The sequence below is a fragment of the Pecten maximus genome, chromosome 7 (genome assembly GCF_902652985.1).
Source record: "Pecten maximus chromosome 7, xPecMax1.1, whole genome shotgun sequence".
Classification (NCBI taxonomy): domain Eukaryota; kingdom Metazoa; phylum Mollusca; class Bivalvia; order Pectinida; family Pectinidae; genus Pecten; species Pecten maximus.
Genome location: NC_047021.1, coordinates 38,653,672 through 38,673,786, shown reverse-complemented (window position 1 = coordinate 38,673,786; position 20,115 = coordinate 38,653,672). Strand labels below are relative to the sequence as shown.

The following is a 20,115-nucleotide window of genomic DNA, read 5'->3' as shown; positions in this document are numbered from 1 at the left end:
TTCGTTTTGATAATCTTTGTAGCAATACTTGGTGTAAGAAGATTTTTTTTCACAAAGAGTAATAACTCTGTAAAAACGGAAGCAAAAGTTACGGTTCTTGCGTACTGCACTCTGCCTTGATGTGATCTTGATGTGTATGAAGTGTGATGAAATTGGTTTGAAAGTTATAGTCCGGACAAATATATTACGTACGTTTGTACTTATTTAAGTACTTATGTACTTAGTACGGTCAGATCTCATTATACCCTCGGCGACTCGTTGCGCAAGGGGATAATAACTCTTACTCTCGACAGGGCTACCTATTTGAAAATTGTTGAATCTTGATTGCTTGCCATGGCCGGCAGGGACATGTATTGTCTTAGCAATACTCATAATATTGTTTTTCTAAAATATGTACAGTATTACACACTTGTTCTCGGTACTACTCTTCTGTTTATGGATATACACGTATATGTATACAAACTTAGGTCCTGGTTCAACTTTTGAATGCGTGTTACGGATTGAAGATGGTCGACTTCTATCAGATATCAATAAACTCGTTCGTACAATTCAATTAGTTCGTTCATACGACTTTTCATCTCTTTCGTTCGACATTTTAACTCGTTCTTACAACTTAATTATCTCGTTTGTAAGCGTTCTAAAGACTTTTTTTATCTCGGACGACTTTTTATCTCGTTCTTACGACTTTTCATATCGTTCGTACGACTTTTTATCTCGTTTGTACGACTTCTTATCTCGCTCATGCGACTTAAAGCCGCATACTCCCAAATGACATAAAAGTTTAATTGCACACATGTATTTATGGAAATCCAGGATGCTCTTTAATGCTCTCCTTACGTTAAAATTAACTCGTTCATACGACTTTTTATCTCGTTCGTACGACTTTTTAACTCGTTTGTACCACATGCACTGCACATAAACTACATACATGGCCGTTGTTTACATATATCGAGTATTTCGTGAACTTGCCTAATAGTGCTTTCATATTTACAAAATAGTTTAGTAATAACTGATAAATAAGAACAACTTAATACTTAAATGCATACAGCAAAACATCGATAAAATTCAGATCGGTGAAGTTGAAAACGTTCGAAGAATACGGAAAAGCTAACCAGCAAGGAAGTAGCTGTCGGGCAAAATCTGAATTCGAGTCTATTTCCTTTCCTTTTCTTGCTAAGTTCCAACAAATCAATTATTGTCCCAAGGAAATCCTGGAGTATTGCCGATTCCAGTTCCTTTTACATTTCTTTTTGGCAGAATCTGTCTGCGTTTTGGCAGGCATTTTCTTCCAATTTTTCATTTGCGATAGGTTGTTGCGTACATAAGTCTGAATACTGTGAAGAGTTCAAAATGTAAACATGTTAGATATATTTCTTTGGTAGTATGGGTCTTTAAATCTAACTTTTCCTCCAAAAAAGGAGTTTTCGTATTTTTCGGTCAGATGTAAAACAAATTTCAATCTTTCATTTCCCATATGTTTGTTTTATATATGCACTAATTTCATCCTTTTTCTCTGCCAGACATAAAACAGTCATGAAGTCCGACAGTAGACAATCAGATCGGCTGTACATAGTCAAATCGGTAATTATAAAAACAGGCACTCGTCTCGTCTGTCAATACACTCAATATACAATTTGGTGTATCGATAGACGAGACAAGTGCCTGTGAGTGAAGACTTAGTGAAGGGAGATAAATGTATTGGTAGATCGCCTCTACTAGGAAGGTTGGACTAAGTACTCCGCCCATCCACTGCTTTCCACATGACCACGCCCACATCCAAGCGTCAAGACAGAAATGTCAAATCGGCCATAATCCGGCGTCAGAAGGTATTCTGTTTTTTAAATGTTGACGTCATAGGCAGACACTTTTTACCATAACATGTTCCATAATGAATGCTATGAGGAGCAGATGCTATTTCTTATTAGAAAGAAAATGTTATATATAATCTCATTGCATTTTAAATTTTGATTAAATCTGTAAAAACACATAGTTGAAATCTGGTAAGTCTAGCTTATATAATCATCTAGAGTTTTGTCTATTTTAAGCGCAGCACGGCCTTCGAAGCCACACATTTGGAAGTATATAACACATATCCAGTATACATTGTATATCGCCACTTTGAATAACTCTGGCGATCAAATAATTAATTTTGCTTCATGTAAATTAAGAAATAGGTGCAAACGTCATATATTTCAGTTTCCTACTTTTTTGTTGCTATACGCGTGCATTGTTCAATTTCCATGTATACAGGTAGTTGCATAAAAATTATAGAAAACGTGGAAACTCGCGAAATCAATGAAAATCTGGTATCTGAGAAATAAGAGGGCCAGAGGACGATATTCGACGATTTGGACGCACAATACAGACATGCAGTAAGTATGACGCCGTTTATTAATTACAGGTAGGTGTGACGTCATTCATTATAGAGAGGCTGTATGTATGACGTCATTTATCGCAGACATAAAATGCAGGCAGGCGGTATGGCATAATTTGTTACAAAAATACAAACAGGCGGTAGGCATGCTGTCGTTAATTAAAGATAGGAGGTTTGTGCGATGTGACGTCATTTATTATAGACATGCTGTAGGGATGGCGTCAATTCTTATAGACACAAAATATAGACAAGCAGTAATTATGGCGTTATTTATTACAGACAGGCGGTAAGTAGGACATAATCTGATCTAGACATGAAATACAGACAGACGGTATATGGCGCAGTAGGTATGACGTCATTTATTGTAAACATAAAACATCGCCAAGCGGTATATATGACGTCATTTATTAGAGACCGTCATTTTGTTGTAAACCTTAAAATACAGACAGGCGATATTGATTATGCCATTTATCAAAGAAATACGGTAGGTTTGACGTCGTCGTTTGAAACATATTTAGTTTGACGTCATAGATTTTAAACAGGCGGAAAATATTAATTCTTTTTTTATAGACAGGTGGTAATCAGAAAACACGTAAACAGACCAACAGTAGACAACCTTTGTCACCTGTTATTTTCTTTAGATTTCAAAAAAGACCATTCTAGTTTTTGAATTTTAACTTGTAATATAAAACTTCACCTGATTACATTTATATTTACAGCAAGTTCTAACGAAAAAAGGAATTTCTAAAAAGTAAAGAAAAAAGACATACATCTTTAATACTTCATGTAATTTTGAAATCAATTGGCACTAATTTGTCTGTTGTCATCGTTGAATTCTGTATAACTCTTTCAGTTCGAGTATCACTTTATATGACCTTCGTGTAGAAGCTGTGGACCAGATGGATTTAAGAATGATTCAAATCTTGAAAAAGATATACTGTTGCTCTTAAAACTATGTTTTGTGGTATGTGATTTCGTCTTTTTGTCGACCAATGCAGGAGCATGAAGGGACAGAAGTCGATATGAACCCGCTGTTTGTCACTGTGCAATAACTAAAGAAAGGATAGGTGTTTGTCAGTATTGATATTCAAAAATAAACATAAAGAACACAGAGCCGTGTGAAAAAATGACATGATTGCACAATTAGCATCCAGTATAACTCTTCTTTCTCCTTGTTCCTTTCATTCCTTCATTCCTTCCATCCTTCCTGTATATCTCCTGTTATATTCCATCTCTCTCGTCCTTGTGTACTGTGACCTTCATGTCATTAACAAATACTCAAGTATTTCACGAGATAAAGCGAGATCGTATAATATATATCTTGGGAATTAACATCAACCATTAATCATTCTCGTTAAACATGTAAAAACATAGAGCAACAGGAATGACTATGTCAGTCTTTTACCTGCCTGGATATCTGATGAGAATATTTTTTCCGGCAGCAGGCTTCTCCTTTTCTTTTCTCAGCCATTTAAGTAGGCATGTTGAATACTCAGTTAAGTTGTGTACTTGGGGTTGATTTGTTTCCTCTATTTAAGAAGGATCGATATTTTTATCTGATTTACTTTACATTTTGTCCAATGTACTGTTATCTTATTGGCCAAAGTATGCTTATGAACTTCATGATCGACACCAGAACTATATGATCGATGTTTGTTCGTCACTGACCAATGTTTCGAGAATTATTGTTTGGAAGTTGTTTTTGTTGTTGTTTTACAGGGGTTACAATACATTGTGTTTGATGACCAACCCTAGCCTAGCTTAATTGTAGTCAGTAACGGAGCAGACTGCGTGCGCATAGGTTGCATCCTTTTTAAACAATACCTTTAAAAGCACAGACTAACGAATCATGTGAATTCATCACATTATTTTCTGACCAGTCAGATAAACCTGCAATTGGCATAGTATCAATCACCGGTCAAATAAACATGTATTTACATCACCGGCTAGCATTTCATTTTTTTAAATTACGATGTGTTTTTTTATTCACATTTGAGTAAAAAGAAAATGTATTACGGTGGAAATGATAAATTCACGGGATGACATAATGGGGATGATGGTTTGTGAATGAAAATGCAGTGAAGTAATGCCCATACTCCTTCTCAATTCACTGCAGCAGTGCTTAATCAAATTCTTCCTGATTCGATAAATGCTTTATGAAATCTGAAACTATGCCAGTACACAATATGGAGCCAATAGTAACATTTTATTTCACTGAATGACAGGAAAACCGAATTGTTGAAAGAAATTACATCTGGCAAGGGAATACTGTTTTTACGATTAAATATCTTAATTTACTCATTTCAAACAAACATTATTGGCGCACACTTGCCTCTGTGATATATGAAACGTCCATATATTGGTTGATGGTGACCACGGCTCTTATTGCGAGATCGTAATGTCGGTATAATATTGTTTCTAAATTTGGTTAAATTAGAACTTCAAACTAATCAATTACATAGAGACTAAAGACTGCTGAAAATAAGATGAAACATTTCTGAAGAGAATGTGTTACATGTGTTTATGTAAAGCGCTTGTTTGATCCGGGTGTTTTAACTAAGCACATATTTTGTTGGACAATGCAGCGTCATTACCGCAGAGCTCTTTCTGTTATATAAGTATAATACATATTACGGACTTGCGTCATCTGTCCTGTTATATATGCATTTAACGGGAGCGGCGCTTCGACACAAGAGACGAAGTAGCATCGACAACTCATGTTCGGCGATGGGACGTGCATGACACGATCTAGTTATATTTCGCTGTTTCGTAGCAATTTGCTATCCGATGTGGGGAATGAGATGTCGTTTTCATTAAATGAGCCTATTGTGCCTATTAGGTAGTGTATTATTTCTAATTATTCTTTGGATTGGTTATAGAAAAATAGCGTAGGAGGATTATTTGTAAAATAAGCCCTTGTTATTTTTTTTTAACTTTCTTATCATTACAGTAAAGTATAATGCTTTGTGTCTATAGTATATTATAATACAAGACGTAAAAAGAAAATATTAATATCAATATAGAACTGCCAGAATATGAATAATGATTAATCCGTCCAATTAATGGAGCGAGTTTTTAGCACTTGATAATGGAGTTATTAGATGTTTCATTTACAACCCTCTTTAGTACAATGATAGCATATCACGTGGTGCGAAGATGAGGATGTTAATACATTTATCTCAATATTTCACTTTAGATCGACACAGAACTAATCGACGCCATGGATTACTAGTATACATGTATGTAGGCTAACTGGAACTGAATAAAGTCCTCAGTTTTGTAGTAAAGGTAAATACAAACAATGTAATTTGTTTGATGATGTTTCAAATCGTAAGTCACTCCCAGACAACACAATCGAGACACCAAAATCATTGGGGAAATTTCAATACCAATGATCGAAACAATAAATCCAATAGGGAAACATTTAAAGGAAAGAATGCTACATCAAAATCAGCACGAACACATTTAAAAGAATAATCTAGACCACTAAACAAACGGAAAGACTTCCAAAGAGAATGAACGTGAGATCAAATCTAATGGGGATTTTATTTAAAAAAAGAATAACCGAGACACAAAAAGGGAGAGGCTTGAAAAGAAGCGATCGAGACATCAAAACCAACTGAACTACAACGGGAACGGAGAGGACAACCTGTTAAAAATCCGATAAGTAAATACCATTAAATGAACGGAGTGGTGTCTGGTTTGACCTCCAACCAGAAACAGGCATTGTTGTTCATATTAGACAAAAAAGTACGCTAAGTATATACATTAATAAATTCGTTTAATTATCTGACAACAATAGCATGTACATCAATTTGAATGTCTTCTTTTTATTTTGATGTATTTATTTGTTTATTTATGTCAATTTCGGCAGCTTTCCTCTCTCGTGTAATCTGCTGACCTGTAAGAGAAGAAAACTTACATTACCATACTAAACCTAGTAATCATGTACGCGATTCCTCTTTAGAATAAACAATTGTCTTATACCAACACAATGTTAGCAATTGGTTTTATGTTTATAACATAACGAAATTGGGTAATTACCTTGTACCTATCGGCTCTCATTACTTTTACTTAACTCTGTAAAGAAAGTAATAAATAACTAATTAGTAACAAATAATGAAGTGATGCATTGTGCCACACGAATTTCTCAGGCATTAAAAATAGTATCTTTGAAATAAATTCCAAATGTTCACTTAAATGGAATACAAAAATCACATGCAATTTCAAGTTTAAAGTCAAACAATGTTGAGATGGAGCATTACATAACATAATGTATATACCTTCGGAACTGCAGTCAGCGCACTCAGTATTCTCAGTGCTCTCACTAGTCTCACTTTTCGAAGCTAAACAAAATTGATTTAACAAAATTTACACAGTACTATACATGATTATTTTGTTTTCATTTTTCAGTACATGATGTCGTATGAATTTCACTGTATATAATGTATGCTATTTTTAAACTCGTAAAATTCTTTCAATTACAAATATTAATATTTTAAGTCAAAAGTTTGTTAAAAAGTTAGGTATGTTTGTAACTTATAATCATCCTCTATTGTAGCTGTCACCATGTTTAAATATTGAGGTATATTACTAATATGAGAACGAAGATTAGAAATAAGCGACTTTTGACATATATTTCTAAATAGCTTTCTCAAAAAGTCGTTGACATAATTTTTTTTTAACCAGTGGCAAATTGCGAAGTTAGATAAAAAAGATAATGATAATAATTCATATTACATTTTTTTTGGAATACACACAAATCTTTTAATGTTTTCTCCATTTCATTGTTATCTCAATTGGATTATATTGTTTATCATCAGAGCTCTTACGTTGTTTTCCGTTCAGATCTCCATCAGACACTGAAACTACAAAAATCTCACTTACAAAATTGTACCAAAAAATATGGTATTGATTATAAGCAACACTCCATCTACATTGCTTATTATATGAAAACAACCCACAAACATTATCAAATATTTTGAACACAATGGAAGGTAATGTGTGTCATCATGGTTGTTAAAAAGTATGTCACAATATGATCGTTTTTTTCTTGATGAGTAAGTAAATAACGATTCTTTGTCCAACCTCGATTAATTTATGTGTCGAGCTTGAACAAATCATGAATACTTTACCGCCGAAATGATCGTTTTTGACAAAAAAAAAAAAAAAAATGCTTATTGATTAATATTGAAAAAAAATAGAGTTAGATTAAGTCTCAATATTTTCCTCTGTTTCACGGGCCGAAACCATGTTATATCATGCCATGGACTGTTATGTCACTTTACGCTCTATTCTGATACTCGGTTAAACGCCACCTAACACACAAAACTCCCACTGCTCGCCACTAAACAAAAATAATAAAATCAATAAATACATGATTATTTTGTTTCCATTTTATAAAAGGACAGTACCTGATGCTGTATGTTTTCCAATGTATATACTGTATGTAATATTTAAACTCGCAATATGCTTTATCATAACAGAATTACAAATATCAATGTAGTTGGTCAAAATTAGTTAAAACATTAGGTATGTTTGTAAGTTGTAACCATCTTCAATTGTAGCTGTCAACAATGTTTATATATTCAAGTATATTACTACCTTGAGAACGAAGATTAGAAACTAGCGACTTAAAACATATATTTCTTAATAGTTATATATTAACCGATTATGTTTAATGAACTAATACAAAAGTTTTCACTTCGTTCACCATTTTTTCGCTATTTTGTAAAATGGTCATGAAAACAATCGATAAAACATTGTCAAATATTTTGAACACAATAGACAGCTACTGTTTGTCACCATGGTTGTTAAGCAGTATGTCACAATATGATCGTTTTGTTCTCGACGAGTAAGTAAATAACGATCCTTTGTCCAAATCCGAATAATTTATGTGTCGAGCTTGAAAAAATCATGAATACTTTACCGCCGAAAAGAACTTTATTTGAGAAATAGAATGCTTATTGATTAAAATTTTAAAACAAAAAAATGTTATGTCACTTCGCGATCCATTCTGATGGCCGGTTAAACGCCAACTAACACAGACACGCAATTAGCTCGCCCTCGGACTGTGTTAACCTTTCCACGGTGGTAAACAATAACAAATCCAAAGCACAAAATCTTCAGCAGTGCGCTAATTTGGTACTGAAGCTGCAGTTCATCGTAACGTAAGTTAATTTATTTACCTGCAGAAATGCTCCCAGCGCTCTCAAAGCTCATGCTGCTCGATTCTAAACAAAAATAATATAATCAAAAATACATTGTGCTTGACATGATTATTTTGTTACCATTTTATAAAAGGACAGTACCTGATGCTGTATGTTTTCCAATGTATATAATGTATGTAATATTTAAACTCGAATTATGCTTTATCATAACAGAATTACAAATATCGATGTAATCCGTCAAAGGTTAGTTAAAACATTAGGTAGGTTTGTAAATCATAATCATCTTCTATTGGAGTTATCACCATGTTTACAGATTCAAGTATATTACTAACTTGAGAACGAAGATTAAAAATTAGCGCCTTAAAGCATATACTTCTAAATAAATTATTCAAAAAGTCGTTGACATCAGAATAAATCTATGACCAATGGTAAATAGTAAAGTCCGATAAAAAAAAATTATTAATTTTTTTCTTCATTTCATTGTTATGTTAGTTTGATTATATTGTTCATCATCATAGCTCTTACCAAGTCCGTGTTTCCACTTTTCATCCGACACGATCAATACAAAAATCTCTTTCACAAAATGTTGCGAAAATTTCTGTCTAGTGATCATACGCAACACTTTATCTACATTGCTTATTACATAAGAATGTTGCAGTTGACATAAATGAAAACGCCAGAAAGGGACAGTTCTGAGCTTCTTGTAAACTTACACGAAATTTTAAATCAAAAGTGTCTTAAGATGAACAAGAAAAGAGAATAGGGATATTTTCGTTAGCAAATAAATTAACGCATGCACTTATTTGTGATTTTTGCCTTTGATCGAAATGATATTTAATTAAAATGCAATTTAATTATTCAGTACACTCTGGCACTTTCAACTATTAGAATGACAAACATGACGTAATTTGATCATGTCAAAAGGCCTGACATATTAACCGATTATGTTTAATGAACTAATACAAAAGTTTTCACTTCGTTCACCATTTTTTCGCTGTTTTGTAAAATGGTAATGAAAACAATCGATAAAACATTGTCAAATATTTTGAACACAATAGACAGCTAATGTTTGTCACCATGGTTGTTAAGCAGTATGTCACAATATGATCGTTTTTTTCTCGATGAGTAAGTAAATAACGATCCTTGGTCCAAACCCGAATAATTAATGTGTCGAGCTTGAACAAATCAAGAATACTTTACCACCGAAAAGAACTTTTTTTGAGAAATAGAATGCTTATTGATTAAAATTAAAAAAAAAAAAAAACTGAGTAAAATTAAGTCTCAATATTTTCCTCTGTTCACGGGCCGAGACCATGTGATATCGTGCCATCGACTGTTATGTCACTTCGCGATCCATTCTGATGGCCGGTTAAACGCCAACTAACACAGACACGCAATTAGCTCGCCCTCGGACTGTGTTAACCTTTCCACGGTGGTAAACAATAACAAATCCAAAGCACAAAATCTTCAGCAGTGCGCTAATTTGGTACTGAATCTGCAGTTCACCGTAACGTAAGTTAAATTATTTACCTTCAGAACTGCTCTCAGCGCTCTTACTGCTCGCTGCTAAACAAAAATAATATAATCAAAAATACATTGTGCTTGACATGATTATTTTGTTATCATTTTATAAAAGGACAGTACCTGATGCTGTCTGTTTTCCAATGGAATATTTAAACTCGCAATATGCTTAATCATAACAGAATTACAAATATCAATGTAGTCTTTCAAAATTAGTTAAAACATTAGGTACGTTTGTAAGTGGTAACCATCTTCAATTGTAGCTGTCACCAATGTTTACATATTCAAGTATATTACTAACTTGAGAACGAAGATTAGAAATTAGCGACTTTTGACATATATTTCTAAATAGCTTTCTCAAAAAGTCGTTGACATAATGTTTTTTTTAACCAGTGGCAAATTGCGAAGTTAGATAAAAACAATGATAAAAAAGATAATGATATTAATTCATATTACTTTTTTTTTGGAATACACACAAATCTTTTAATGTTTTCTCCATTTTATTGTTATCTCAATTGGATTATATTGTTTATCATCAGAGCTCTTACGTTGTTTTCTTGTCAGATCTCCATCAGGCACTGAAAATACAAAAATCTCACTTACAAAATTGTACCAAAAAATATGCCATTGATTATAAGCAACACTTCATCTACATTGCTTATTACAAAAAGAATGTTGCATTTGGCATTAATGAAAATGGCAGAAACGGACAGTTATAAACTTCCTGTAAAAATACACAAAAACCAAATAAAAGGGGGGTATTTTCGTTAGCAAAAAAATTAACTCATGCTTTGAAATTGAGATTTTTGAATTTAATCGAAAAGGTATTTAAATACAATGGAATTTAATTACGTAGTACACTTTGACACTTGCAACTAATAAAATGGCAAAGATGTGATCATGTCAAAATGCCTGATAAATAAGAAAATTATACATTGATATTTCATGAACTAATACAAAAGTTTTCACTTCATTCACCATTTTTCCCTATTTTGTAAAATGGTCATGAAACACCCACAAACATTATCAAATATTTTGAACATAATGGAAGGTAATGTATGTCATCATGGTTGTTAAAAAGTATGTCACAATATGATCGTTTTTTTCGTTGATGAGTAGGTAAATAACGATCCTTTGTCCAAACTCGTATAATTTATGTGTCGAGCTTGAACGAATCATGAATACTTTACCACCGAAATGATCGTTTTTGACAAAAAAAAATATTGTTCATCATCAGAGCTCTTACCTTGTCTTCGTTTCCTTTCTTCATCCACCACTGAAAATACAAAAATCTCTCTCACAAATTTGTGGCACATTTTTTTTCAGTGATCATAATCAACACTTCATCTACATCGCTGATTACAAAAGAATGTTGCAGTTGACATCAATGAAAACGCCAGAAAAGGACAGTTCTGAGCTTCTTGTAAACTTACACGATTTTTTAAATAAAAATTACCTTTAGATTGAAAAGAAAAGGGGGTTGGGATATTTTCGTTAGCAAATAAATTAACGCATGCTTCTATTTTGTGATTTTTGCTTTTGATCGAAATGATATGTGAATACAATGGAATTTAAAGTGTCAGTACACTCTGCCACTTGCAACTATCAAAATGACAAATATGACGTAATATGATCCTGTCAAAATGCCTGGTATATTATCAAATTATGTTTCATCAACTAATACAAAAGTTTTCACTTCGTTCATCATTTTTTCGCTATTTTAAAAAATGGTCATGAAAACAATCGATAAAACATTGTCTATTATTTTGAACACAATAGACAGCTAATGTTTGTCACCATGGTTGTTAAGCAGTATGTCACAATATGATCGTTTTTTTCTCGATGAGTAAGTAAATAACGATCCTTGGTCCAAACCCGAATAATTAATGTGTCGAGCTTGAACAAATCATGAATACTTTACCACCGAAAAGAACTTTATTTGAGAAAAAGAATGCTTATTAATTAAAATTAAAAAAAAAACTGAGTAAAATTAAGTCTCAATACTTTCCTCTGTTCACGGGCCGAGACCATGTGATATCGTGCCATCGACTGTTATGTCACTTCGCGATCCATTCTGATGGCCGGTTAAACGCCAACTAACACAGACACGCAATTAGCTCGCCCTCGGACTGTGTTAACCTTTCCACGGTGGTAAACAATAACAAATCCAAAGCACAAAATCTTCAGCAGTGCGCTAATTTGGTACTGAATCTGCAGTTCACCGTAACGTAAGTTAATTTATTTACCTGCAGAACTGCTCCCAGCGCTCTCAAGGCTCATGCTGCTCGATGCTAAGCAAAAATAATATAATCAAAAATACATTGTGCTTGACATGATTATTTTGTTTCCGTTTTATAAAAGGACAGTACCTGATGCTGTCTGTTTTTTTCAATGGAATATTTAAACTTGAATTATGCTTTATCATAACAGAATTACAAATATCGATGTAATCCGTCAAAGGTTAGTTAAAACATTAGGTAGGTTTGTAAATCATAATCATCTTCTATTGTAGCTATCACCACGTTTACATATTCAAGTATATTACTACCTTGAGAACGAACATTAGAAACCAGCGACTTAAAACATATATTTCTAAATAGTTTATTCAAAACGTCGTTGACATCAGAATAAATATATGACCAATGGTAAATAGTAAAGTCAGATAAAAAAATCTTTTTTTTTTCATTTCATTGTTATCATAATTGGATTATATTGTTCATTAACATAGCTATTACCATGTCCTCGTTTCCACTTTTCATCCGACACCGAAAACAAAAAAAATATTTTTCACAAGATTGTGCCAAAACAATTGCAGTGATCAAACTTTAGAATGATAGTGTAAATATCAAGCGTTCGCCAAAGATGCAGCATTTTTCTTCTTTAGATTTTGTTAAACGAAGTCTTAAACCATACAACTTTAACATTCTATTAACTAATAACAAATCTCTTACATTTCGATGACGCATCCTTTGTCTCTTCCGCGGAAACCTTCACCTGCATTTAAACAATTACATGTAAATTTCAATTATCTGCCTCCAAAATACTAGGAAACCTTGTAATATTTTCACAATCATGAAATCTATTGACACCATGCAGTATGCATGCTTATATAATATTTATCTCATTTTCCCCCCTTAGGAATGAATATATCATAAAAGAGGCAACACAAATATTACATTAAACTTTCCTAAGATTCGTACATACAGAATGTATACGCATGCAGCATCGAACACGTATAATTACACAATTGCTTAAAGAGGCTTGCCCGCAGAGAGATCAGAAAAATTGGCTAATAGAAAAAGATTTTTTACACATGACAGATTGTTGGAATTGTTGAGTTTTTCATTTTATTTTCCTTATAAAACGCTGAAAAGTGATATTAAAACCTCATTTTTTAAATATTATTTATCTAATCGCAACCCGCAATAAGTCCCCGCTATAAAGTGGAGTCTAATTTGATTGACACATCAAAGAAACAAGCACGTGCACAGTGCCGCACAGTGATAACTTCAAAGGCAGCGGCGATTTACAAAGAAGATTTGCCGTTATATTCCATACATTTCCCTCTCAGGTTGAGTTTTAAAACGTCTTTTTAATACATATTCTGTAATTGTTTTCAAGAAATAAAGTCGGATAGCCTCTAATTTTGTCACATAGAAACGTGTACTGAAGTTTATTTAGTGATCAGAGATGTGCCGTTTACCGGTCCGTCTGCGGGTAAGCCTCTTTAAAAGAAAACTGACATAGCTTTCATTGCATTTAAATATATTTTAATGTGACATAGTATTTCTTGTTAAGAAGGAAAACAGATATATTTTTACAAGTAGTCGAAACAAAGGAAAGTAATATACATATAGGTTAGAAGCTTTGAAATAATTAAAGAAGAAGAATTTTCGCAATTGTATACAATTCTTCAGTTTAGCATTTAGGAACTGTTTTCCGTTTTCCCATTTCACTTGACATTTGGATTTCACTCTTTTCGATTCACTGTTTTTCTGATATTAGTATATTCTCTTATTGTATTATCTGATGCTAACTTTATATACGTATCATTTATTAAGATGATATTTTCATATTTTTCATATTTGCACCAACTCCTGGTAGCAATATGTCTTTAACACAATATACCAATCTTGACAGATTTTACTTAGAAATATGGGTCATCTTGCAGCACTCACAATTATATAAGTACACATATTCTTTAAAGCTGAATTGCTTTTTATCTAAACACTCTACAAAACATTATCATTATCAAAAAGACAATTTAGAGTGATTTATTATTTCAGATTGAAACGCCGCAACTCTTGATAGAAATTATATCGAGATTCAATATGGAATAATTTTCTATGCCAAATCATTTTATAAAAAAAAATCTTTGATTATTTATTTTTTCATAAAATACATGCTATATACTGTATATCATCAGTAACTTTTTTAGGGCAAACTATTCGTATTCATGTTAATTTTACAAGAATAATTTAAGTGACGTGCGCACTATTGGAAATAAATGGACAATATTTTTAATTACCGTATCTAATTTTTATTTCATTTATTCCACTATCCCATCAAACATAAAAAATCAGGTTTTCAGGTGAAACCTCGATCAAAGCTAGGTTAGTATATAACAAGTCATTAAATCATGGTATACTTTTGATGTAGTAACAATCCTTTTCAAGGACTGTATAACATATCTAGTTAAAGACATTCCTTAGACAAAAAAAATCAATCTTGGAGTGATATGTCGTCCACATGCAAATAGATTCAAATAAGAGTAGATTTAGTATCCCTCAGTTTAATAGAATAGCCACGCAACTCCTATACGACTTCACAATCAATACTTTAAGTTTATAAGTTAAAAAAAAATAATTTCCATGAATTGTTCAAATAGTTCAAAAATAGCTCACATATTCTTCAAAAGTGTAAATTTCTTGTAAAAAATATAGAAGAATAAGTCACTAAATGTTTACTTACGCTTCTCTTATGTCCGATTCCAAATGACTGGACATCGACGAAAACAGAAAGGCATACCACGACGGCAATTGGAATGAGGAAAGCTGACTTCATCTTCCTTCTAAAGTGTATTTTAGAATTTGCACAGGAAGTCTGTTTGCAATAAGTACGAACTGTTTCGCTTAATAAGACAAACTGTTTGCAAAGAGCAGACATTATTTATAGTACAGTAATTTATTGACGTCATTTAAAATATGAATATTAAAAGGGCGACAAGCTTTTTTTATTCTCTAAGTTGAACGAAAACATAAAATATGTATAACGCCTTTTTAGGGAAGACCATTAGATAAAATTAAAATATGCTAACTAAACAAAATCCTTCGGCGGGCAAATCAAGCGCATTTATGGGATTCGCCTTCAGGAAACTCCATTGCATTTGCAATGACATATGTTAATTAACATTATCTAACATCTAACGTTAGATGTTGTTACATCTAACGGGTTATTTTTTAAATAATTTTTTTTGTAACTAATTTGTTCCCGCGTCTAAAAGTGCATAGAAAGCATGTATAATCAAGTCAAGATTTGACTTGGTAGACAATCAAAATAACGCAAGTTAGGCATTTGAACCAGGGACCTCAGTGATATTCCTAGATTATTCAGGCATGTTTATATACAGCTAAGGTATATGAAAGTTTGTCACCAAGATTAAAATAACTGCTTTGTTTAAACATAATCAGATAGAATCCTGAAAATCTTTCTTTAAGTCCTTTCGAGATTAATCCTTTTATATCCACTTTGATGTTATATTTCAAAGGCGTGGTATGGTAATTTAGGTTACAGGCAATGTGAACGTCTACCGCATCGCAGAAAAAATTAAACATAAACCAACTTTGAATGCAAATTTATGCGTTTTTTAACATTGTCAGTCCTTACCATTTACTACAAATATTTAAGAAAAATTCAAAAGAAAGATAAATGACATATCTAGTAGCCTCTAGAATTTCAAATAATTAGTGTGTGCCTCCGTTCCCGCAACATGAATAAAACTTTCAAGCCTCTCTTGTATCTCAAAATTTTAAATAATGTCTGTAAAACAGCTGCTGTTAATAGTATCTTACCCTCAAACCTTTTTATTTTTAGCATCGTTTGATATAGCATGGTTGTAATGACCCACTTAAAATAATTGTGATTGTTATTTGTTTGCATAAACGTACGTTGTATTGTTGAAGAATGTACGCAGAATTTGAAAAAAAAACTAAGTAATACGGTTTCCATAGAATCCAAATAGGAGAAACGACTGTTATATATTGAAGTATACAAAGGCATACCTGATATTCCTGGTAGATTACACAATTTATAGGGGCGCGAATCATCTTTCTCTATATTAGTCGTGGCATCTTGCATGCCTGCATGCAGAGGATTTAGTGTGATCATTAGTATTATTATTTTACAAGGTCGGTGTTAAGCGATTATACTTCATATTTGGGGAAATATTCTCTGTTTTTGTATGATCAAGTGAAAGAGATTAAATTAATAAATATCTCAATTTTAATGACAACCAGGGGAAAGACATAGGTTGCCAGTGCTGGAGCAATCTTTAAAAAATTAAAAGTTTTCCACATTAATACCACAAGAAGACAACCACGAGCATACCGCAGACTCCTGAAACATGTATCAATGCACACATTCACCACACACATGTATGTCACTATCGGGGAAGGCCGTCCATAATTATAAATGACCCCTGTTGAGAAGTTGTGCGTTAAACAATACATAACCAAACATTTATTTTGATATGGAGTAGATGTGTGTTGGTTGAACAGAAGAGTAATTATCCAGAGTTCCCAGGTTCGATCCGTCGTGGAGGCATTGATTGAAATCATTTTTATCATCCTTTAAGCTAATTTGGGATTATTTCATGAAAATAAACGAATCATCGATCAGCGACCTGGTAGCTCAGCGGTAGAGTGTACGTCTAGAGTTTGCAGGGTCTCGGGTTCGAACCCCAGTCTGGCTACTATCTTTCTCCTGTTACATATTTTGCGAGCTTCCAAATCATTGTTTAAAGCATTGGGATGATGCTAAAGGTACGGGATATCCGATTATGTTGTCTGTGGGGGCGAAGACTTGATAAAAGGAGGGAGGAATCTTGCGGAACTGGACTGGGTTGATCATCGGGGACCGGGTAGCTCAGTGGTAGAGTGTCCGTCTAGAATTTGGAAGGTCCTGGGTTCGAACCCCGGTCTCGCTACTACGTTTTCTTTTTCTCCTGTTATATGTCTGTTTACCTATGACTTTTAACCTGTGATACACTTGATACTTGTACATGTGTGTCTGATTACCCTGTGACTCATAACCAGTAAACCTTACACAGGTTATGAGTTATAGAGTAGAAAGAGTCATATGGTAAACAGAAGTATGAAGTTAATACATGGGATACACAGACATTAATTATGAAGTGTTTACAAAAGGATACGATAGTAACGTGGCCCTGTGGTCAGGGTCAGCTGAGGGTAGTCAGATCAGACCTGTAGATCAGTCATATTTAAACAAAGATGCACTGTACCTGAGAAGTACAAATGTTCTTAATAGAAAAAATCCCGCGGTTAATTATTTAGATCGACTATGGTTGAGAAGATGAATCATTTATATGACCACACTGTATCCGTAAACTTTAAAACGTAAGTAGGTCTAGCCCTGGCAACTAGGTGAAGCAAAAACGGAAATTTACGCAATAACTGTTCGTTTAACTTGATACGAAAGCTATGAACTAAATCATTGTTACCTTCCGTTGTATTTTAGCATATTGGTGTCTCAAAAAATGCGAAAATAATCCGGTAATGTTCAATGATCTTCATCTTTTATAATTGTCATGTTTTCCGGGTCACGTTCTAATATCATGTTGACTTCCGGTTACGTCATCGAATTCATAAATAAAAATATTGTGAATCAGTATTAAGTGCAACATTAAAGTTCCATCGTAAATGATTGCTACGATTCGCTAACCTAAAGCATAAGTAATTGAAATTAATCTTAATTGTTTTTATCACAAGATCGTTTGGAAGCTTTGCAATACTGACACTTTCAAACGCACAGATGCTTTGATTTGAACAAAGACGGCGACCTGAAGCTGTGAGGCGGTCTGGATTGGCGTACATTTCGGCAAGTAAACATCGTACAATGTTCCCGTGTGTTCAGATCATATAATTTTATCAATATGTATTCAGAATAGTTGTTGTTTAGTTGCTACGGTCATTAACATAAAGATTCGGATTATTATATAAATACTTATTTAGGTACAAGCTAACCGGTAATAAGTATTTATATATTAAAGTATCTAAAATGCTGCCGTATCCAACTACGTAAAGAATATAAAAAAAAATGTGTGACCAGTAGCATTGGCTTCTAATAATTTTTAGCTCTCCGGGGCTCTTTATAGCCCCGAGAACTATAGCCACCGGGCGAAAATTTTGCTGCTTTGCACCTTGTAAACAGAATTTTAGCCTAACAGTGCATTCATGGCTGTATATTGTGATGCCAGATAATAGGTATTGTGAAGTTGTTGAGTTGATAACAATAAAGTATAGCTGAGAAAGTCGTAAGCGCTGCACTGTAAAAATTCGTTTGCAAATGAGATGTTGGTTCTGACAAAAAATTACAATTATCAAATGCAAGAAAATTGAAAACAATAAATAGAAAAAATAATACCATGCCCAGAGAACTTAATGACCCTTGACCTCTTGTTCATCTAGGGAAAGCATGGTCTTTGATTGATATGTGCATTATTTTTCTATCGATAGTTACATTATCTTTAATGATTGACTTTCAAATCTGAAGCTACATGTAGTATTCCAAGCAACTGATTTTCATTTGACAGAAATAGAGGCATTGACCTTTGACATCCGAGTCTGAAAGAGTACTTAAGGTATTGTGCAGCAACCAAAGAAGAGGCCATATGGGCCAGCATTAATCACCTTCTCTGGACCTCTTTTTGATATTGAGAGAAAAAAAGTTTAAAACATTTAGACATGTTTGTCTGATGTGACCTTGAAAATACGTCAATGTTGCTCGTTTGTAAACAAATTTTGTATCTCTTCACCAGCATACTACGGGCCCAATATTAGGTATCTTGGCCTCAAGGTTATTGAGTTGAAGATTTAAAAGGTTTTTGCATGTCTGGCTCCAGTGGTATTTAATGAAGGTAAAGGTCATTCATTCAAACAAACCAAGTAGCATTCATGATTTGGAACCATAACTACAGATTGTGCATTACAATTGCAGAATCGCCCTTTTGGGTCCCACTCCCCCTCCTTTGGGGCCAGCAGAGTGTCTTAAGTTTCTTGAACAATACTTAGGCCAGCAATGTCCCAGACCAAGTTTGAAAACATTGTGATCATCGAATAGGCCATACAGAAGAAAACAATTCAACACGGATGTTGTATTGGACTATATGCCCTTTCTGACCCTGCATTCCACCACAGAGGAGTTATATCCCCTATTACAACCTGTCACAATTAGATTAAAACCTTAAGGAGAAAACTTAAAATGAAAGCAATGATACATAATTATTGACGAGATCTTGCAATTTTGAATTAAATACAGTACTCGTCAGGTGGTATGGACCCAAATCACTGCCACAGTGGCGAGGTCTAATCTTCATTCCACTCACTCAGTCGGTTGCATCTCGGTTAAAACACCGACTGACACAGGCTCAAAACCCGAGTGGTCACCTGTTTACTGACAACGCGCGACACGATGTGGAAGAGTGTTGGGGATTAGTGAAACAAAGGACTTGACTCATGATTGACAGGTGCACTGCCCGATATCGTTATGTGTTTGTTGTTGTACGGTACATTTACTGTAGCTGGACTTACATTTTGAACTTACAGTATCTCAGCCCACAGCCCAATGTTGTGAAAAACAGGGATACATTTTTATGTAGTGAAATCACGATTGATACTAGCAGATGCATTGTGTTGTAAATGTATAGTACATATATACACTCCAAATTATTTGATTAAATCCTACCTACATAAGTAGCGCAAATGTTTACCGGGAAATGAAATTTCGACACTTATAAAGCAAAACACTATATAT

At 33.5% G+C, this 20,115-nt stretch overlaps 1 protein-coding gene across 2 annotated transcripts; it reads right to left on the bottom strand.

Annotated features, from left to right (window-relative positions):
• Window positions 1–6,138: 6,138 nt before the first annotated feature.
• On the bottom strand, window positions 6,139–15,197 carry LOC117330788 (cell wall protein IFF6-like). Of its 2 annotated transcripts, none has more exons than XM_033889274.1 (11): window positions 15,037–15,197; window positions 13,017–13,059; window positions 12,312–12,356; window positions 11,312–11,341; window positions 10,614–10,643; window positions 10,075–10,110; window positions 8,563–8,607; window positions 7,207–7,242; window positions 6,658–6,720; window positions 6,419–6,454; window positions 6,139–6,275 (listed from the first exon to the last, which is right to left on the bottom strand). In XM_033889274.1, the coding sequence occupies exons 1-10, from the start codon at window positions 15,127–15,129 to the stop codon at window positions 6,426–6,428; spliced, it is 450 nt and encodes a 149-aa protein (XP_033745165.1). In that variant the 5' UTR covers window positions 15,130–15,197; the 3' UTR covers window positions 6,139–6,275; window positions 6,419–6,425. The 2 variants fall into 2 exon arrangements, with proteins under 2 accessions (XP_033745165.1, XP_033745166.1); XM_033889275.1 differs by having other exon boundaries at window positions 10,075–10,107.
• Between the last annotated feature and the right edge of the window lie 4,918 nt (window positions 15,198–20,115).

Coding starts and splice junctions, on each gene's coding strand:
- LOC117330788 (XM_033889274.1), bottom strand. CDS start 15,129: ATGAAGTCAGCTTTCCTCATTCCAATTGCCGTCGTGGTATGCCTTTCT. Junction 12,357..13,016: donor AAAGGATGCGTCATCGAAAT/GTAAGAGATTTG, acceptor ATTTTTGCTTAG/CATCGAGCAGCATGAGCCTT. Junction 7,243..8,562: donor CGCTGGGAGCATTTCTGCAG/GTAAATAAATTA, acceptor AGATTTTTGTAG/TTTCAGTGTCTGATGGAGAT.